General features: G+C 23.5%; 4 protein-coding genes across 6 annotated transcripts; 2 read left to right on the top strand and 2 right to left on the bottom strand.

Moving 5' to 3' along the window:
• Positions 1-1,407: 1,407 nt before the first annotated feature.
• On the top strand, positions 1,408-5,055 carry LOC122860135 (centromere protein I-like). Its single transcript, XM_044163819.1, has 6 exons — positions 1,408-1,555; positions 1,622-1,765; positions 1,983-2,999; positions 3,080-3,186; positions 3,251-3,871; positions 4,056-5,055. The coding sequence occupies exons 1-6, from the start codon at positions 1,501-1,503 to the stop codon at positions 4,131-4,133; spliced, it is 2,022 nt and encodes a 673-aa protein (XP_044019754.1). The 5' UTR covers positions 1,408-1,500; the 3' UTR covers positions 4,134-5,055.
• Positions 5,056-5,326: 271 nt separating this feature from the next.
• On the bottom strand, positions 5,327-9,311 carry LOC122860167 (TATA box-binding protein-like 1). Of its 2 annotated transcripts, none has more exons than XM_044163859.1 (5): positions 9,169-9,311; positions 8,052-8,343; positions 7,727-7,977; positions 7,548-7,642; positions 5,327-7,459 (listed from the first exon to the last, which is right to left on the bottom strand). In XM_044163859.1, exons 2-5 carry the CDS (start codon positions 8,337-8,339, stop codon positions 7,239-7,241), a joined length of 855 nt encoding a protein of 284 aa, XP_044019794.1. In that variant the 5' UTR covers positions 8,340-8,343; positions 9,169-9,311; the 3' UTR covers positions 5,327-7,238. The 2 variants fall into 2 exon arrangements, with proteins under 2 accessions (XP_044019794.1, XP_044019793.1); XM_044163858.1 differs by lacking the exon at positions 9,169-9,311 and adding an exon at positions 8,481-8,497.
• Positions 9,312-10,076: 765 nt separating this feature from the next.
• On the bottom strand, positions 10,077-11,160 carry LOC122860183 (40S ribosomal protein S18). The gene is made up of 4 exons (XM_044163881.1): positions 11,064-11,160; positions 10,615-10,812; positions 10,430-10,531; positions 10,077-10,291 (listed from the first exon to the last, which is right to left on the bottom strand). The coding sequence occupies exons 1-4, from the start codon at positions 11,064-11,066 to the stop codon at positions 10,124-10,126; spliced, it is 471 nt and encodes a 156-aa protein (XP_044019816.1). The 5' UTR covers positions 11,067-11,160; the 3' UTR covers positions 10,077-10,123.
• An 855-nt stretch (positions 11,161-12,015) lies between these two features.
• On the top strand, positions 12,016-21,151 carry LOC122860124 (CD109 antigen-like). 2 transcript variants are annotated; one of them, XM_044163790.1, is made up of 19 exons: positions 12,016-12,471; positions 14,356-14,418; positions 14,506-14,698; positions 14,811-15,035; positions 15,099-15,680; positions 15,798-15,989; positions 16,057-16,292; positions 16,355-16,475; positions 16,556-16,819; positions 16,894-16,948; positions 17,650-17,872; positions 18,087-18,204; positions 18,275-18,461; positions 18,536-18,696; positions 18,770-19,387; positions 19,482-20,015; positions 20,085-20,432; positions 20,509-20,611; positions 20,697-21,151. In XM_044163790.1, exons 2-19 carry the CDS (start codon positions 14,366-14,368, stop codon positions 20,897-20,899), a joined length of 4,416 nt encoding a protein of 1,471 aa, XP_044019725.1. In that variant the 5' UTR covers positions 12,016-12,471; positions 14,356-14,365; the 3' UTR covers positions 20,900-21,151. The 2 variants fall into 2 exon arrangements, with proteins under 2 accessions (XP_044019725.1, XP_044019727.1); XM_044163792.1 differs by lacking the exon at positions 17,650-17,872 and adding an exon at positions 17,199-17,337 and having other exon boundaries at positions 12,017-12,471; positions 20,697-20,976.
• Positions 21,152-21,248: the final 97 nt, after the last annotated feature.

Below are 21,248 nucleotides of genomic sequence, written 5' to 3' on the forward strand. Positions count from 1 at the left end.
TAAATTTCTTTGATTTTTAGCTTTGTCATTAATTTCATTGGACAGAATGCATTACCTTCACGTATTATTAATATCAGTTGATCACTATTCAATTGGAATAAAACGATGAGCCAGTACCTTGATACTGCAATTCGAGTGCGTTGATTTTTATGTCATGAGTATCTAATTAACTATTCATTTCAATTTTTTTTGTGTAAATAAATTACAAAACACTAGTTTTTTTGTTAATTCAATAATAATAATATTCCATCTATTTTTTACCAACGCATGAGGATAAATAAATAAAGTGAAATAAAAAGTATAACTTTATAGAATTTTACATCTACAATATTTTAGTTTTTCAATAACAAATATTTGTTTTTAAATAGTTTTTTTTTTTTTTTTTTGATACAAGGTTACCAATCATTTCATCTCAAGTAGAATAAAAATACAAAATTTCATTTCTTTTCATTTTATCTTTTCTTGTTATTTACCATATCCGTTCAAGTTGTCGATGATATGAGCTAATTACGATTTTTCGATACGCGTTTTATCAATTATTTAAAAATTTTTCATATTGACTTTGTAATTTATTACCTTTTATTATCATCCACACACTTTTTACTTTATTTGTCATATTGATTTTAAAATTTTAAGTTATTTAAAATTATAAGATATATTTTTTATTTAAATTCGATAATGATGATAATGATGGGGTTTGAACTTGAACCGTGACATTGACTGCTTCTCTTTGTAGATGACTTATTATATACTTAGAGCCTCAAATACATTTATGAAACTAAGTCCACTGTAAAAAATACATCAGGATAAACATTGCTGGATTTTTCATATACACATTTACAAACATATTTAATGTTTAAAATCCAATAGAACACATATGGCTTAAAAATTATTAAAAATTAATATAAATAATTCAATAATACAATTTTATTTTATTTTTAGTGCCCTTGATAATAATATGAAATCCATGGACTAATATCAAAATCAATATGAAAATTTTCTCTCAAGAAATTAATATTTTTATTTTTAAAATTCATAAAAGAGTTATGCCAAATAAAATTTAATAAAAGAAAAAATTGAAATTAAAGACTCTGCATTACCATTTTACTGTGACTTTACCATATACATTTGGCTACGTAGTACCAATTGAACAAGACACGTAAGATGGCGCAAAAACTAGTGAATTATAAAACTATCGGCGTGGGACCTCTCAGTCTTCTCTCTGCTTTTTTCCTCCCCCACTTTTTGTCTAATTATTTATCGACAATTGAGAATTGAATAATGTCAACTGAAGTTAGCTCATCAATTCGATATATCGATTTGATAAAACGCTATTTTAATGATTTTAATATTCCCGCTTTTTTTTGCACAACAAATAACAATAATAATGAGTTGACATAAATAAATACTCGATAAATAGTTATTTGACAATTAATAAACAAAATTATTTATGTAAATTGCTATTTTTATTTATTAATTTTATATAAACAATGTTTTAAAATGAGTGAAATTGACAGGCTTGAAGTTTGTTTGGATTATTTAGAAAATGTCAAAGGTAACCTGTTTTTATTTATGTTTATGTTTATAAAAATTAATATTATTTATTGTTAATATTCATAAGGTTATAAAAAGTCAAAAAAGAAAGGTAAATCACCAGTTAATTTTGAGGAAAATGTTACAAATTTACAAGAGATAGCATTAACAAGAGGACTCAATGAAACTGACATTGAAATTATTATTAATGTCATTAAAAATAATGATTTACGTAAGTTTATATTTAATCATTTTTAACTAGTATAATATAAAAAATTAAAAACTATAAATTAAATTAAATTAAACAATCAAGTGTTGCTAATTATTTAATTTATTTATCATCAACAACAATTACAACACCCTTAACAAACAAAAAAAATGAAAATCAGTTCAAAAATATTTAACAATAATTAAAGAATATCAATCAATAATTTAAATTAATTTTTCAGGAGTTGGATTAATAATACCACTGATAGAATCACTAATTCCAATAAATAAAATATCAAAATCAACAATTGACAATGTTGTTAAATATTTAATAAATAAATCAGATGATATACCAGTAACAATATCAACATTATTACTTCAATGGTTTGTTGGTTTATGGGAATATCAATTAATTGATAAAAAAATATTAATTTCTTATTATGATATATTTTTTTATTTATTATTAAAAAAAAAAAAATTAGAATCACAAATTGCAAAATTAATATATATACTAACAAAACCAGAAGATGTAACAAGACGACAAGTAACAAGACTATTATATTTACAATCACAATATAAAAAATCACCAAAACATATAATTGCATTATTATCATTATTTAAATCATATAAACCAGAGCTAGTACCAGAAAAAATTCAAACAATAAATATTGAAAGTGTATGGAAATGTATACCAAATAATATGATAATTGGTTTTGATAATGCTAAAAAACGTAATTTAAATGATGATTATAATAATAATGAATGTTATTGTTGGAATTTAATAAATATTAATGATAAAACAAGCAAAAAAAAACAACAATTAATACCATCAATTAGATATTTTAATATTGGATCAAATAAATTTAATAATAAATATAATAAATTGTTATTTGATTTAAATAATTTTGATGATATTGGAAGATATTATTTTAATGTTAAATTACCAACAAATGCAACATCATTACTTGCAAATGTTGCTGGTTATCATTTTTTAACATATACTAGTTATGAATATCAAAGTAGATTTTCACATAATTTATATTATACATTAAAACGTGCATTTATTATTGAAACTGATTATTATTCAAATAGTCAAAAAAATATATTACTTGATATGACTATTGAATGTTGTCGTTATATGCAATTTGGTATACCAGTTGTTGTTAGATTTTTAAATGAATATTTACCATATGAATGTGGTAAATATCGTTTTAAAATTTTACGTTTAATTGAATGGTCAACATTTATTTCAACATCTGGTAAATATTAATTTATTTATTAACAATTATTATAATAATGCTTAATATTTTTGATTAACAATTGAATTTTTATCTTCTAGATTTTGATATTGTTGTTGGTCCATATCTTAAAAGTGCCTTTTTCGAATCATCAATTGAGAATAAATGTGTTATCATCAAATCACTAACAGCACTCACGGAAAATTTGGTAATTATTTATTAAATAAATGCTAAATTAAATTTTAACAATAATTAATTATATTTATTTACAGTTTATCAATCAAAAATTTGGCAAAACAAATTTAATAAAAGCATCACCATTTCTTGGACAAGTGCCAACAAGTGAACTCAATGATTTAATACAAACTATTGTTAAAATTGTTGATAATTTAATTGTCATTGGTTTAAATGTTCATCAAAATAATATTGAATTATTATCAGTGTCAATTGGATATTATGAGACATTTAATAATCTTATTATAAATTATAAAAATCCAATGATACATTTACCACCAGTTTGTGTTTTTTATGCTGGTCTTGTTAGTAAAAATTGTTTAATATTATCAAGAATATGTGGATTGTTGTTACAGTATCGTGATGTACATGATAAAATTGATAAACTTGGATTGAGAAATGAATTTATCAATGAAATTAATGATTTATATACAATTGCAAATGATCTTGATAATGTATTGTGGTTTGATAATGCATTTGTTGATAGACATGAGGGTAAATTTGTTCCAAATTTACCAAATTATATTGTTAAAAAATTAGAAGAAGATAAAGTTCAAATTAATGAGTTACAAAAATATCTTGGTATTCGAAATCATTTGGCTTTTTTACCACATCTTTCTACACTTATGAGTACTGGACTGAACATCACGACAAACGAGGTAAAATATTTTTCTTTAAAAAAATTATTTTTTCATCATAAAAGCTTCATGATAAACTCATCTAGTTAAAAGAAAGAATTTTCATATTTAATATTCATCTCGAATTTGATATGAAGTATATTAATATACTGTTAATGTAATTTAAAAGCCTATTGAATAATAATTATTATATTTTTATTTCCAGGCAGTATTGAGAGTTGCTGAGTATTATTTTCCAAAAGTAAGCCAATTTCTTAACATCTGCAACAATCCAGACTCTTGAAAAAAAAAAAAAATAAAAAACAAATTATTATTAATAAAACAAATTAGAAATATAAAAATTATAATATTAATCCTTGCTAATAATAATTTTATAAAATAAATAAAAAACAAATCAGCCTTTAAGATTTTATTTCTTCCAACTTACAAATTATTTATTATATTCATGATATTGTGATTTATTTATTTTTATTATTCATTTACATCTCACAGCAGTCTTGTATACACACAATAGTGAATGATTATCGTTACTGATGATTATTTATTTAATTATTAGTATTTAATAATCAATTATTAGCAACGTAATTACGTTGGCTTGTTGCCAGGACGATTAGCTTATCCATTTGTGTTACTAATTATATCTAATTAAAATTATTTATTAATATTATTATTTTATCAACTATTATTCATTTATTTATTTTTTGTTTGTATTTATTAGTATTTTTTTTTTATTCGTTTTGTTCGTTTACGAATTATGCACCTGCGATTTTCATGGGGTAACGAAATTGCTTGTCGTTTGATTATCATTATTACTACTATTTTTTATTATTTTTTTTTTTTTTCATTATGCTTTTAGATTTTTTAAATTTATTTTTCACTGACATTGATAATTAAGCTCATAATAATTTTTAATACGTATTATTAATTTACGTATAACACTTTTTTTTTTGTGGTTTTTTTTTTTGCTTTTATTATTTTTTTTTTTTTTCAATTTTTTATTTCCAAATTATTTACTTTTTAATCGTTAAAACATTTAATAAATTTATTATTTTACCATCATGACATTCTAAGTCTCAACGAAAACGAAAGCAACATACATTTATTACTTAATTTTTATTTTTTTTTTTAAAGATAAAGTGTGCCAAATAAAGCAAAACACAAAAGGCCTCTATATAAATTTTTTTTTTAGCTTTTTTTTCCAATTTTCTTTTGGTGACTTATAATTAATTTTCATGATTATTTAGTTTTAAAGATAAAAATATCATTTTTAATTTCATCTGAAAATATATACTACAAAAACATTTTAAAGTTTTTTTAAAATTTTTTATTTGAGTCATTAATTTTCAATGAATAATTTTTATTTTCAATTTTTTATTAATATATCAAGTGACATGAAATTTCTTTATTGCTTTTTGATTATGATCCATGTTTTTTTCATCACCATATGATTTTTATTTTTTGTCAATTCACTAGTGTCACAATTTTTCCAATCAAATACATTTTTAATATTTTTTTTTCTTATTAATTTTTGTGTACCAAGAGGCAGTGATTATAGCTTAAACATTCAAACAAAAAAAACAAAACAAAATTCAATAAAAATGTGCGAGTATTTTGAAATTAAAAAAAAAAAAAAGAAAAAGTGTTTTAATTAAATTAAATTTAGACATTTCGATCAAGTTTTAAATTGAATGGCACAATTATTATTATTATTTTTAATTTCGTACTTTCGTTGATGTCTAAAACACTAGAAGAACATTATGGTAATTAACACATCAATTATACTCATAATTTCATCGTCTATTTTCATTTTTTTTTTTTTTATTTATTTTTGGTTTTTTTTATTTTTCTTTATTAATATTAATTTATTTTATTCTGCAAGACTGTCTGTGTATTTGTTAATTTTTTTTTTAACGATTTTACTACAAGTTCATCAGTGCTTCAGAAAAAAAAAAATAATAATTACAATGAGTTAGTAAAATGAGTGTGATAAACATTAAAACATAATAATAATCGACATGAGAACAATAAATAACAGTTATCGATGAAAACTCGATTCAATTTCAAGCAAATAAACAAAATAAATTAAATTATTTTTCGAAATTTATTTCTTTATTTTGAGGAAAAAAGAATCGAGCTTCACAAGAACGTAAGAAATAATAGAAAAAAAAAAAAAACAAATGGACATGATTATTAAATCTAACTAATAAAAATTAACTTAAAATTAAAAACAATTATCTAAAGCGTTATATTTGTAAAAATGCTCGAACAGGGATGAACCGCTCTTTACTTAATTTTTTAATTATTTTAACTTGTGTTTTTTTTGTTAAAAACGAATTATTTATTTATTTCGTAATTTGATTTAATTAAACTAAATATTTCCGCTGTAAATGTTACGAGTGCAAAGCAAATTTTCTTTATCTTTTAAAATGAAAATTATATTAATTTAATGAATACTATAATATCCAACAATTATTGGCTAATCAGTAAATAGAATTACATTTTTTTTTTTTTCATTGGAATATCATGCAATTGGCTTATCAAGAATCGAAAAAAAAAAAAAGACATAAAATTTGCTTTACAATCGGTTAGCATGAAATTTTTTCTTTTAACATCCATCTTTGGCACAGTATGTTAAGTAAAAAATAAAAATGAAAATAATACAAGAAAAATAATAAAAGCGGAAACAATTTTTTTTTTTTTACATTTTATCAATGATCGTTAATGAATTTTTCAATGAAAGAAAAAAAAAAAACAAAGTTTTGTTATCATGCCGTTACGAAATAAAATGATACAATGAAAAAATTATCTATTTTATAAAAGAAAAAAAAAAAAAAAAAAGCAAAAATATCATAATTCCTAAAACGAAAGATTTTCATATTGCTAACATAAAAAAATGTGCCGATTAATCAACGATTAATCGATATCGCTCAATTTTGGTACAATGAGCTTAAAAAAAAAAATTATTATAATTTACATTAATCAAATATCTTTGTAATTTTCATCATCATTTTTTAAATCCTTTTTTTTTGTTTTTTTTTTTTTGTTCTTTTTCTTCATTTTGTTTTTCATTGTCCAACACGCACTTGCACTTTTCTACTATCATTCAGTCTCAAAATTAAAAAACAAAAAAAAAAAATAAATGAAATAAATACTTGTTGAAAGAGAGAAAACAAAAAAACACTTCACTCACACATTATTCGAAATGAAAATAGAAAAAAAACAAAAAAAAAAAAGTTATTATACATGAAAAATTAAACACTTTGCCATGTTGGCTATTGTTGGCTGTAGAAAAGTAACAATCTCAAAACAATTGATGAGAAATTGACGATAAAAAAAAGGAAAAAAAAAAAATAGATAAGCACTATTATTAAATTATAAAATAATAAATTCAGTCCCAGCTTCCATCACTTTCAATCATCATATCTTCATCATCTACAGGATTTTGGATAATTGCTTCTGGATCAAATTCATCTGGATATTTTTTGTTTGCTAATTTACGTTTTTTAGCCAATAATAATGCTTCATCTTCTATTGAACGTTGTTTACGAAATTCATAGACTAATGGAAATATATGTTCAATTGCTTTACCCACTGAATCAACACTTGGTGCTGTAAAAAAAGGATAAAAATATTTATCAATTACAAAATTATTAACTATAAATTAAAATAATTTTTTTATTTATTTATAAATTAATACCTGTTATTGTGACACTACCAGTGGAAAATATTTTCAAGGTTGCTTTTGGATTTAAAAGTTTATACGTTACACCTGGATGTAATTCTGGTTCATAGCTATTTAAAAATTAAATTTATATTTTAATATATTATTAATGTTAAAATAATAATAATTTTTTTAATTGTTTATTTAAAATTTACCTAGCATGTTCTTTATGATGTGATGAAAATGATGTTATTTTAATAGCCCATGGCATAAGACAAGTACCAAGTACATTGACAACTCTAAAATTATTAAATCGTACTTTAAAACCAAGTTTTTGTAGTGTTCTTGCAAATCTTCGAGCAGCAATTTTAGCTTCTTCTTCAGTTTCAGCACCTGTACATGTTATTTTACCAGATGACCATATAGATGCTGTTGCTGATGGTTTTCGTAATTTCATTGTAATCATCTGTAAATTATTTTAATATAAATAAATCAACAATTCAATGATGATTATAAACTGTATAAAAATATAATACTTACTCCATTTTCTCTTCTATATTCAACATTTGATCCATTTAATGCAATTTCACGTAAATTTAAATGACAACGTACACTAAAACTGCATACAACATTTCTTATAAGTATATCAATTTCAGGTTGTGGTTCTTGTTCAGCAACTTGTCCATTTTCCATTTTATAAACATCATTATCAGTTCCATTACAAACACCACCATGATCTAAATGTTCAACATCACCAACGTGATTTAAATTACCATTTGTCAAAGATTTCATGCCATTCTTTTGAATAGCAGTTGCCATAATATTCATTAATCTGAAAATAATATAAACTCAATAATAAATTAAATAAAATAGTTTTTTTTTTTTTTTTCTTTGCTTGTTTTTTTATTATTATTAAATAGACAGGCTTTTTTTTTTTTTTATCATAAATGTGGACTTTTTTACATATACTTTTTATGAGTAATAAATTTTTATCTTTTATAAAACAAAATATTATATTTCCTGTCTGATGATATGCACACAGTAAATTTTGTTTTTTTTTTTTTTTCTTCAAATTGTTTATTATAAACACGAGGATCTTGGCTTTTTTATATCTTTACAATGAATAATATATAAACAATATAAAAAAATTATGATATTTTTTTTTTAAAAATATATAAATGACAATGACAAAAAATGGAAAAAATGATTAATATGATTCATGGTCAAGTGAGAATGTGATCATTGAATAAAGCAGAAAAAAAAATAAAAAAAAAAAATAAAATAAATTCTAAAAGTTATAGGTATTAAAATTGATTTTTAATGAAAAAAAAAAAAAAAGCTGAAATGTCTTCATAACCTCACATGTAATCAACAACAAATATAGGGTAAATAAATTATTGTAAAAAAATAATAATTATAAATAAAGGGTTGAGAAATAAATGATGAGGATTCGAGGACAAAAATGATGACAGCATTTTGAGGTGTTATACACACTGAAATAGCCGCTATCACACATTGTGTAGTGATCACACTGTTAAATTATAATACATATATTTTTTATTCTTCATTTTTTAAGCAACTATAACATTGTTATATTATTAATAAAAACAATATTTATAATGACAATTATTATTGTTTATTTATAAATATTACTCACTTTTAACTTTTTTATTATTAATTATTTTGTATTATTGATTTTAAATGATATTTATATTACTTTATTTATTGATAATTAAATACTAGGGTAAACGGAGCAACGACTCAATAAACTATTTCTATTGTTTTCGGCCATTTTTACCAGAATATATAGTACTATACCCCTAACGACAAACATTGGAATTATATTTCGTCAAGCATTGAATATAAAATTCATTCAAGATTAGCAAATAATGCATATTTTTTTTTTATTAATTCGAGGAATTTTTTCTACTGTTGGTAAAAATGTGTAGATTTGTTATAAATAAATAAATTGAGACTTGAAAATTGTACAAGAAAAGATGTTGTTTAATAATAAAAACAATTGTTGTAAATTAATTAATTGTTATTAATAATTAATTGATGTTTTTGTTGAAAATAATAAGCAACTTTTTGTGGTTATTTAGCCACTTGGAATTCCATGTCAGTCACATGGTCATTTGGAAATTAAATTATAAACAAATGGAGACTTCAAAATTAGACAAGAAAAGATGCTGTTTATTAATAAACAATGATTGTAAATTAATTAACTGTTATAATAATTTGCAGATGGTTTTTTGTAAATTAATAAATCCAAGTTTAAGCGATATTTGAAAATTAAATTATAATCAGAGACTTGAAAATTTTACAAGAGAGGATGCTGTTCATCAATAATAAATTATTGTAATTTAATTAATTGTTATTATAATTTATAGATGGTTTTTTGAAAATAAATAAATCCAAGTTTAAGCCACATTTTGTCATCTGTAAATTAATTATAAATTACAAGACTAAAATTGCTATTCAACAAAAAAAATGAATGGTAAATTAATTGATTGTTATAATAATTTATAAATGATTTTTTTGTAAATAAAAAAAATAGCTTTGATGTAGATTTATGTAAAATTTATTGAAACAATGTGTATAAATTACATTTTTTACTTCTTCTTGGAGACACCAACAGTGCGACCACGACGACCAGTTGTCTTGGTATGTTGACCACGAACACGAAGACCCCAGTAATGACGAAGACCCTTGTGGGCACGGATTTTCTTTAGTCTTTCCAAATCTTCACGAAGTTTGGAGTCAACTGCTGAGCCAGTAAGCTGTTAAATAACAAATTAAAAAAGTTATTAAAACATCCAATCAATAATAAAGCTATTATCAATTTAAATCCAAGTACAAATTCTACTTGTTGATAAATAAATTGACAATACACACTAGATTATATTTTCTCAACTTACTTGGGTGAATTTTCCATCAACTTTGTCTTTTTGACGATTCAAGTAGTAATCTGGGATCTTGTAATGTCTTGGGTTAGCAATGATTGTGACAATTTTTTCAATCTGTAAATAATAATAATAATTAATAATTGATTTTAATGAAAAGATAATGCATTTGAGTGGTAAATAATTGTAGTTAATTTTACCTCTTCTTCTGTGCATTCACCAGCACGTTTTTGGAGTGCAATGTCTGCCTTTTTGACGACCATATCGGCATAACGTCTACCAACTCCTTTGATGTCAGTTAATGCAAGTGTAATTTTGCGATTACCGTCAATGTTGGTTGACATAACACGCAACATGTGTTGGTATTTTTCTGGGATGATAAGCGATGATGAAGACGCCTAGAAAATTAAAATTAAATATTCATTATATCACCATGTTTTAATCAACAATTTAACTATTTTATAACCTAAAACTAGCACAAAACTTTAACAATGATTTTAACATTGAATTAACATAAATTCAATCAAAATATTTATTTTTATATGAACTTTTAACTATAGTAATTAAAATTTGAATATAATTTTGCACTAAATTTATTAGATTTTAATAATTAATAGAGATTTTTTATTTGATTATTCACGAAACCCACCATGTTGCAGCTGTTTCACAGATCAAAAGAGGTACGCAGCCGTACGATTTCAATGTTGTCGGACATGAACACCATGAGCTTGCTAGCGCCACTTTACAATGAAAATTAAAAAAATATATAATGCGCATGTGTAGAATAATTTAGCAGTCGATAAACTAGAATAGATATATAAAAATTCAAAAAAAAAAAAAAAATATATAAAAAATCCAAATAAAAAATAATAATAGATCATAAACGACAATAATAATTTTAAACGGATAATAAATATTTTATTATTATAATTATAAAGTATTTTTTAAATTTGAATGTTTAAAATTAATACGAAAATAGTAGTTTTAAAAACAAATATATATCAAGCATTAAAGTCTCCTAAACAAAAAATAACAATAAACAAAAAAATTTGTCATTTAAAGAAAAATTAAAATTACATTGAAAATTTATTTCCTTAAGTACAAAATAAATAAAAAAATAACACTACATAGTTGCTAAAAAAAATTACAAAATGAAAATTATTAATAATTAAAATTAATTATTATTTTTAAGCATTAAAATCTTGTCTAAAAAAAAAAGTAAATTATTAAAACTAATATTTAAAAAATAGAAAATTATTTGTGATAAAAAATTAATTAAACAAAATAACTGGCAGATTTTTGTTTTGATAAATAAAATTAATAATAATCATGATAAAATGAATACAGAAATAAATATACAAAGAAAGACACTTGATAAATAAAAGCATGATAAAAAAAAGGAGAAAAAAATTTTTTTTAAAGAGTCAAAGCAAAGTGGTAATATATGTACCACGACTGGATCGTTCATGAACAAGTCTGTTAACGGTATATGCGTATTTTCATTGCCCACAAGAATGGTAGAAGGAGAAAAAAAAAAAAAAAATTATAAAAAACCATTCAATATAAAAAGACGAGTTATTTAACAACTATCTCTTTTGCTCTTTTTTAAATTTATATAGTAGAATTATGTTCACACTCTTTGCACACATCACTCACTTTACCTTCATTGGAGTTTTGGTAGCGTTTCAAGAGAGTTTCTTATTTCTCAAGTCTCCAGATTGTGTCTATATTATTTATTCCCAACAATTTTGTATTTTAGTATTGTTACAATCATCATAGTGCACACATCATCATGTCTCGATGATATTTATTATTTAAAAAATTTCAAAAACAAATTTAATTTTTCTCAATTAAGTGAGCAAAAAAGTGTTGTTATTTTTTGTTTTAAACAATTTTTTTTAATTGTTAAAATATACATGTAATTTTTTAAAAATAACAATAATTTGTTTATTGGATTATTAATAAACTAATGTTAATTTTTTTTTTTCAATTTTTAATTTATTAATTTGTGATTATTATAATCATCGCGGCGGCCAAGGTGCGCCAGATTGCCGCAGGTGAGTCAGCTACCGAAATAATAATTTTAATTATAATTAAATTATATATTTTAGTATAAATAAATAATTTAAATTTATAAATTATTATTATTTCATTTTTTCAAAGTAGTGCATGTAAGCATGTTTTTTTTTGTATGTTTTATATTTTTTTTTTTACTCCAAACACGGTTGGATGCAACAGATCAAATTCCCGGGATTATATTATTGTGAAATGCATTTTAATATATGCTGTAGGTGTTTGTGTTTGTATATATTGAAATATTTTACATATTTTAGCGTTAAGAATCAAGACCCGCCCACGTTTTACCCTTGAAATCTTTGGAGCAGACCAAATATATAAATAGAATAAATTATTATTCGAAATCGAAACGAAAATTAATCATCAATGATGACATTGTTTTACATATATTTTATAATCAATTAGATCATCGTATGTATATAAATTTATTCAATTGAAAATATTTAATTATTGTATTAAAATATTTTTATTTATTAATTTTTCTTTGACATGATTCTCAGCTTCTTCTTTCTATATAAAAGAAAAATATCCTCAACTTTTTTTTCTGCTAGAAAAAAAAATTGTTTTCTAATGTATTATTAATTTTTTTTAATTATTAAAATTACCTGTCATTAATGCTAAATAAATTTAAATTTATAAAAAAAATTTTATATTGATCTTGTTTCTTGACAACCATCTGTTAAAAAAAATTTCTTTGATACATTGCGACAAGATGAGAAAATAAAAGTTAAATAAACATGTTACAAGATAAAAATATCAATTTAAAAAATGAGTAAATATTAAAAAAAAAAAAAATAATAGCTTGAAGAGAATATAGAAATAAGATATAGAAGATGAAGATGAAGAAGAAGATGATGATGATGATAAAATAATGATGATGAGGAAAGATAAAAAAAAAATTATAAAATGCAAGGTGAAGGAGATTGAGAATGGAATGAAGCAAGAAAAAAAAAAAATGCCCTGTTAAAGAATGAAGGATAAAATAAAAATAATATTATAAAATAAATAAAAAAATTTGTTGGCTTCGTGATGTTACTGTTTGGCCCACTTACTTGGTGCTTTCACAGATACCGCAGTATTTTATGAAACAACAAATGCACAACAGTGCATAACACTTCCTCAATTTACCTAAGAGAGATATCGTCCAATTTATAATAATTAAACTACCTGTCAACTACAAAAACTTACGTGACAAATATTTTTTTTTTTTTATATTTACAAATAAAAAATACTCATCAATTAGACAATGAGTAATTTGGTTTTTCCATTGTATTTTTTTACCTCTTTATAATCATCATTGAATATGATTAAAAAAAAATTAACTCATTAAAAATAATAATTTTCATTATTATTTTTTAATCAATTATTTATTACTTAATATTTATTAATCATTTTTTTTTTTTTTTTATATAATGCTTAATTAGTTATTGATTAACGTAAAATTGTATTTTTTTTATTTCGAAAAAAATTTGGTATTTCCCCAGTTGTTAGAAATGAAAATTAAAAAAACAGGATGCATAGTAATACAATTTTTATAAACAGGAAAGAACAACTAAAATCACGAGATTAAAGAAAAAAAAAAAAACATACAACTGACATACCGGATGTACTTTATCAAATAATAATTAATCATAAATTACGATTCGAAATATTAATTTATTTGTTTATCGAAATATTTCTATCATGCTTGACCAGTTTAAATTATTATTTTTTTTTTTTATATAATTTACTACTATTTTTATTATTGTCATTTAACAACTTTTGTTGCACTCGAATAATTTTATTTTCTTTTGTATTGAAAATCATTTCTTGTTAGAAAGTTTGCAAATAAAAATTTTTTAAATTTAAATTTTTAACTTTTTCAGATAATTTAAAATGATGAAGATTTTTTTATTATGCTGTTTTATTGCAACAGTTACATCAGAGCCGTGAGTTAATTAAAAAAAAAAAAAAATACAATTATATTTTTCAATTATAGATAGTTTTTAAATTAAAATGTTATTGTTTTTATAAAGGTACTACACGGTGATTGCTCCAAAAGTGGTACGTCCTAATTCAGAATACCACGTAGCAGTATCAACATCTGGTGTATCAACACCAATGACAATTGCTGTTGAGCTAAATGGAGACCTAGATAACGGTGATACATTTGGTGTTGCTCATCAAGATCCAGTGGAACCATACACAACAAGAATTTTTAAACTTGATGTATGTCATACTTGTCATTTTAATATAAACAAAATAACCAAAAAAAAATATATATAAAATAAATTAAAATTATATTGTTAGCAATTATAAATAATTGTTGTTTTATTTACAGATTGGTGACACAACACCTGGACGTTATAAATTAACAGCAAGAGGATTAACTGGTTTTATATTTGTAAATTCAACTGATGTTGATTATGTACACAAAAGTTATTCAGTATTCATTCAAACTGATCGTGCAATTTACAAACCTGGTCATAAAGTATTATTTCGTTGTGTTGTACTTGATTCACGTCTTAGACCGGTTCTCAACAAACAGCTAGATGTCTATGTCACTGTAAGTTATTTAACAAATAAAATTTAATAATTATAAATTAATAATGTTATTTTTATTCAACAGGATGGTAATGAAAATAGAATTAAACAATGGAATCGTGAACCAATAAGTCGTGGTATATTTACTGGTGAAATTGAATTATCAACATCACCAGTACTTGGTGATTGGAATATAATTGCTAAAATTGGTGATCAAACATTTGAAAAAGGTTTTCAAGTTGCTGAATATGTATTACCAAAATTTGAAGTTACAATTGATGCACCAGAACATTCAACATTTAAAGAAGGAAAAATACCAATAACTGTTCATGCAAAGTATACTTATGGAAAACCATTAAAAGGTGAAGCAACAATAATGGCATATCCAGATATATTTTCAGGTGTATTACAGCCAATATATCAAGCACCAAGTAGAAAAGTCATACAAATTGATGGTAAAGTTACAGTTGACTTTGATATTATGAGTGAATTAAATTTATCTGATGAATATGAAAGACCAATTACAATTGATGTTGCTGTTGAAGAAGCATTAACTGGACGTAGACAAAATGTATCAAAACAAATTACACTTCATAAATATAAATATACAATGGAGTTGATAAAAACATCTGAATATTATAAACCAGGATTAAAATACACAGCATTTGTAAGAATTAAAACAGTTATATTTATTTATAAAAAAGAAATTGTATTCTACTTGTGATGAATAGTTGTTTTCTTTTTTTTCAACACTGACAAGTTTTTAATTATTTTTTTTTTGTAGATCAAACTTGCACATCATGATGGATCACCAGTAAGAGATGTAACAAATCCAGTTATTATATCATACGGCTACACATTCAATCAATCACATTACACAAATATATCAAGAATGCTAGATGACAATGGAATGATTGAATTAGATTTTTATCCACCTCTTGAATCTGATAATGATGCTTTACCTCTTAATATTGAGGTAATATTTATTAATACATCAGCTTAATTTATTAAATATTAATTATTAATTTTGTTTATATTATTAGGCTGAGTATTTAAATTTACATGAATGGTTTCCATCAACAAATCAAGCAATGTCAAGAAGTAATAATTACATTCAAGCTGTTCTTAAAACAATAAATCCAAAAGTAAATCATGATATTCTTATTGAGGTAAATTCAACATCACCATTAAAATACTTGAGCTATGAAGTTTTAGGAAGAGGTGATATACTGACTGCTGGATCAATATATATTGATGATAAAAATATTGCATCATTTAGGTATGAAAATTTAAAATATTAAAACAAGAAAAAGTTTTAATTTAATTATGTTTTTTGTATAGATTTTTAGCAACTTATGTGATGGCACCAACAGCTCATGTGCTTGTTTATTATACAAGAGAAGATGGTGAAATTATTGCTGATTCTTTGGATGTTGAACTTGATGGAACATTCCAAAATTTTGTCAGTTAATTTATTTATAAAATAACAATAATCATTTGTTTATTGGAAAATTTATAATTATATTTAATACTGTTGATTAGGTTGATATTAAAGTTGGACGTGATGAAGTTGGTCCAGGTGAAACAGTTGATTTAACAATAACATCAAAACCAAATTCGTATGTTGGAATTTTAGGAGTTGATCAACGATCATTGTTATTAAAATCAGGCAATGACATATCACATGCACAAGTTATGAAAGAATTACGATCATATGATAAAGTTGAAGAATCACCATACACTGACATGTTAATTGACAGATCATTCTGGCGACCTGGATCAGCAACAGCACAAGATGTTTTTATGGTAAATAAATTTAAAATACAATCTTCTTTAAAACATCATAATTAAATATTATATTTAATTTTTTATATCAACAGAAAAGTGGAACAGTTGTTCTTACAAATGCCTATGTTCATGAAAATTTTCCAATTCGTAAGTATTATAAATAAAAAATAAATTAACATCAGCTTTAAAAACAAAAATATATATACAAAATAATTTTTTTAATACATTTTCCTTGGATTACTAACTCCATCATCATTGTGATCATCATTTGCATCAGTATATATTATTATTCAAAGCTCCAATGATAAATGAATTTAGAAAAGCTATTTATTGCATTAATGAATTAAATAAATGATAACAATAAAAAGATAAATTAACACTCCAAAAATTTTCGTAGTATACTACAGATCTAGTTTAGATGGAGCAATGTTTTCATCAGAAGCAGCCAGTCCTGAAGCATCAACATATTCAAATGAGAAACTCAAAGTACGAAAGAATTTTCCTGAAACATGGCTTTGGCAATCACTTGATTCTGGGTAATGCCAAATATATAAAACATCATTAAAAATTTTACATATAAAATGTATTCATAATATTCTAAAAAACAAATTTCATTTCAACAACTTTATAATTAATTATAATTAACAATAGCTTTTAATTATTTTTCAATAAGGAGAGTCAAAATTTGCTTATTAATATCATCATGATTCACTGGTAAACCTTTGCATGAATTAACATCAAAATAAAACATTAATAAAAATTAAATGGGTAATGGAAAATAAAAAGGAAAGAAGAAGAAGAAACAAAAAAAAAAAAAAAAATAAGTGTTAGAAAAAATTGGATTCCAGGACAACCAGGATATCGTGAGGGTAGAGTACGAGGAAATTTCCATGATTTATCAACTTTAAAACCAGATATTGGTCCTCCAGTTAGATACAGATTTGCAACAAGACCTCCATTGGCTGGTCCTTATGCATTTTCACGCATCCCAACTCCCGTATGGAATAGGCCCCGTGTTTTTCTTATGCATGACATCTCGAACACTTGGCTTTTCACAGACTTCTCCTCAGGGTATTTATTTTTGCAAAAAAAAAAACCAAAAAAAACATCTTTTTCTATTTTAAAAAATTTATTTTTAAATCAACTATTTTTTTTTTTTTGTTTGTTTGCTCTGTGTTTTCATATCTTGATTATTTTTCAGTTTATTTTTTTATTCATTAATTAATTTAATCATTCATGAGTTGTTTTTTTATATGTATATTTTTTTTTAATTTAATAATAATAGTGTTAAGGGAGAAACAATGCTGAAAAGAACTGTACCTGATAGTATAACATCCTGGATATTGAGTGCATTTTCAGTTGATAGTACTTATGGTCTTGGATTGATGGATTCATCAAGAAAGGTTTTTATTTAAGCATAAATTATATCAAGATTTATGGATCAATTAAAATTAATAATTAATATTTTTTTAGCTAAGAGTATTTAAGCCATTTTTTATATCAGTTGATTTACCATACTCTGTTATGAGAGGTGAAATTGTTGCAATACCAATTGTTGTATTTAATTATATGAGTCGTGATACAACTGCTGAAGTTACACTTGAACATGCTGGACAATTTGAATTTGCTGAAGTATCAAATGAAGTTAATGATACACCAAGTATGTCAATTTATTTTACATTTAAATTAAATAATATTTAAACAAGTTGCTAATATTTTTTCCATGTATTTTAGAGTTGGAACTTTTTAGAAAAAAAACTGTTCAAGTCAAGGCTAATTCTGGTTCAACTGTTTCATTTATGATAATACCAAGAGAACTTGGATATATATCAATAAAAGTAACAGCAGCTAGTAAAGTTGCTGGTGACAGTGTTGAGCATAAATTACTTGTAAAGGTAAATGAATATTTTAAAATAATTAATAGTTGGATTGTTAATTTAAAATAATATATTTTTTATGATTTAACAGGCTGAAGGAGAAACTCAGTATCGTAATAGAGCTGTATTTTTAGATCTAAGAAATACACGTACAATTAAAACAAACATAAGTGTTGATATACCAAAAAATATTGTACCTGGTTCTGAACACGTTGAAATATCAGCAGTTGGTGATATACTTGGTCCAAGTATTCCAAATCTTGATAATTTAATAAAGCTACCATATGGTTGTGGTGAACAAAATATGTTAAATTTAGTACCAAATATTGTTGTATTAAATTATTTAAAAAATACAAATCAATTGACACAAGCAATACAAGGAAAAGCAATGAGATATCTTGAAATTGGTTATCAACAAGAGCTAACATATCGTCATAAAGATGGTTCATTTAGTGCATTTGGAATGTCTGATAATAGTGGATCAACATGGTTAACAGCATTTGTTGCTAAATCATTTAAACAAGCATCACAATATATTATTGTTGAGGATAGAATAATAAATGATGCATTACTATGGCTAACAAATGTACAAGCACCAAATGGAAGTTTTCCAGAAGTTGGACAAGTTAGCCATAAAGATATGCAAGGTGGTGCTGCTAAAGGACTTGCATTAACTGCTTATACACTAACAGCATTTCTTGAAAATCCAGTAAGCTAAAAAAAATTATTATTGTTTTGTTGATGTATTTTTTTATTATGTTGCATTGTTTATTTGTTTTTTAATAATTTAATTTTAATTTAAGGAAGCTGCTGGAAGATATAGAAATTCAGTTAATCGTGGAGTTGATTATATTGCAGCAAATATTGAAGAGCTAGATGATATTTATGCATTGAGTTTATGTACATATGTATTAAATTTAGCAAAACATATTAATGAAGATGTTGCATTTAATTTACTTGAATCAAAATCAATGACAAAAGATGATATGAAATGGTGGAGTAAACCAGTATCAAAAGATGATAAAAATCCATGGTTTGGAACATTAACAAGATCAGCTGATGTTGAAATGACATCATATGCATTATTGACATATTTAAATAGAAATCTTATATCTGATTCAATACCAGTTATGAAGTGGTTAGTTAAACAAAGAAATCCAGAAGGTGGTTTTTCATCAACACAAGATACTGTTGTAGGAATTTATGCTTTATCAAAACTTGGTGAAAAATTATTAACTAGAAATAATAATATTGCAATTACAATTAATTATGAAGGAGGTGGACAAAGTCAAATGAATATTAATCCAGCAAATGCAATGATACTTCAAAAACATGTGGTAAGTTTAAAAATAAATTAAATAAAATAAAAAATTTTGTTAATAAATTATTTTAATTAATTAATAAAGCTACCAAGAAAAACAAGAATTGTCAACATCACAGCAACTGGTAGTGGTTTTTCAATAATTCAAGTGTCATCATATTATAATTTAAATGTTACTGGAGCATGGCCATTGTTTACACTTGATCCACAAGTTGATCATAAATCAAATGAAAATCATTTATCATTATCAGTATGTTCTGGTTTTGTTAAAACAAAAGAATCAAATGAAAGTAATATGGCTGTTATGGAAATAAGTTTACCATCTGGTTTTACAATTGATTTAGATGCATTACCTAGTCTTGAAAATTCACAGCATGTTAAAAGAGTTGAGACTAAAAATGGTGACACAATGGTTGTTTTGTATTTTGACAAAGTAAGTTAATTTTTTATTTATTTTAATGTTTATTTATTTAAATGATATATTTATTTTGTTTTTTTTTTTTTTAAAGATGGTAACAGCTGAATATTGTCCAACACTTTCAGCATTTAGAACTCACAAAGTTGCTAAACAAAAACCAGTGCCTGTTACAATTTACGATTATTATGATTCTTGTAAGTTAAAAATTAAAATCATTTTTTTTTTTTTTATCATTAACAAACAAGTGTTTAACTGTAGTTTTATTTTTAATTATTACAGCAAGAAGAGCTCAAGTTTTTTATGAACCAAATGTTAAAACAAATCTTTGTGACATTTGCAATGGTGAAGATTGTGGTGATATTTGTGTTGGTGAACAAGGAAAACAAAATAACAACAAAAATCAAAGTTCATCTCTCACCTTCAGTCTCTATGGTATCATCAGTTTTACAATCATCTTGAACTTTCTTCAAAAATATATTTAAACTTGAAATTAAGGAAAAAAAAAAAAACAAAAAATTCCAATAAATTAAATGATATTTTAAAATGATTAATATGAAAAAAAAAGGAACAAAAAAAAATGATAATCAAAGTGATATAGAGTATTTTTGAGAAAAAAAAAAATGAAGAAAATTCATAGTTTTATTAAAATTAAAATTTGATACTTAATAGATTTTAATAATAAATAATCTTTTATAATATTTTAATGTAAATTTAATTAAATCTTAAAAAATATTTCGTTTTATTTTCATTTAGAGATCCTACCTGTTTAAATTTTAGCGCTAAAAATTTACTAGTTAACTTTATGTCCGCCAGTGGTTTGAAAAAACAAAA

This window comes from Aphidius gifuensis, linkage group LG1 (assembly GCF_014905175.1).
Source record: "Aphidius gifuensis isolate YNYX2018 linkage group LG1, ASM1490517v1, whole genome shotgun sequence".
Classification (NCBI taxonomy): domain Eukaryota; kingdom Metazoa; phylum Arthropoda; class Insecta; order Hymenoptera; family Braconidae; genus Aphidius; species Aphidius gifuensis.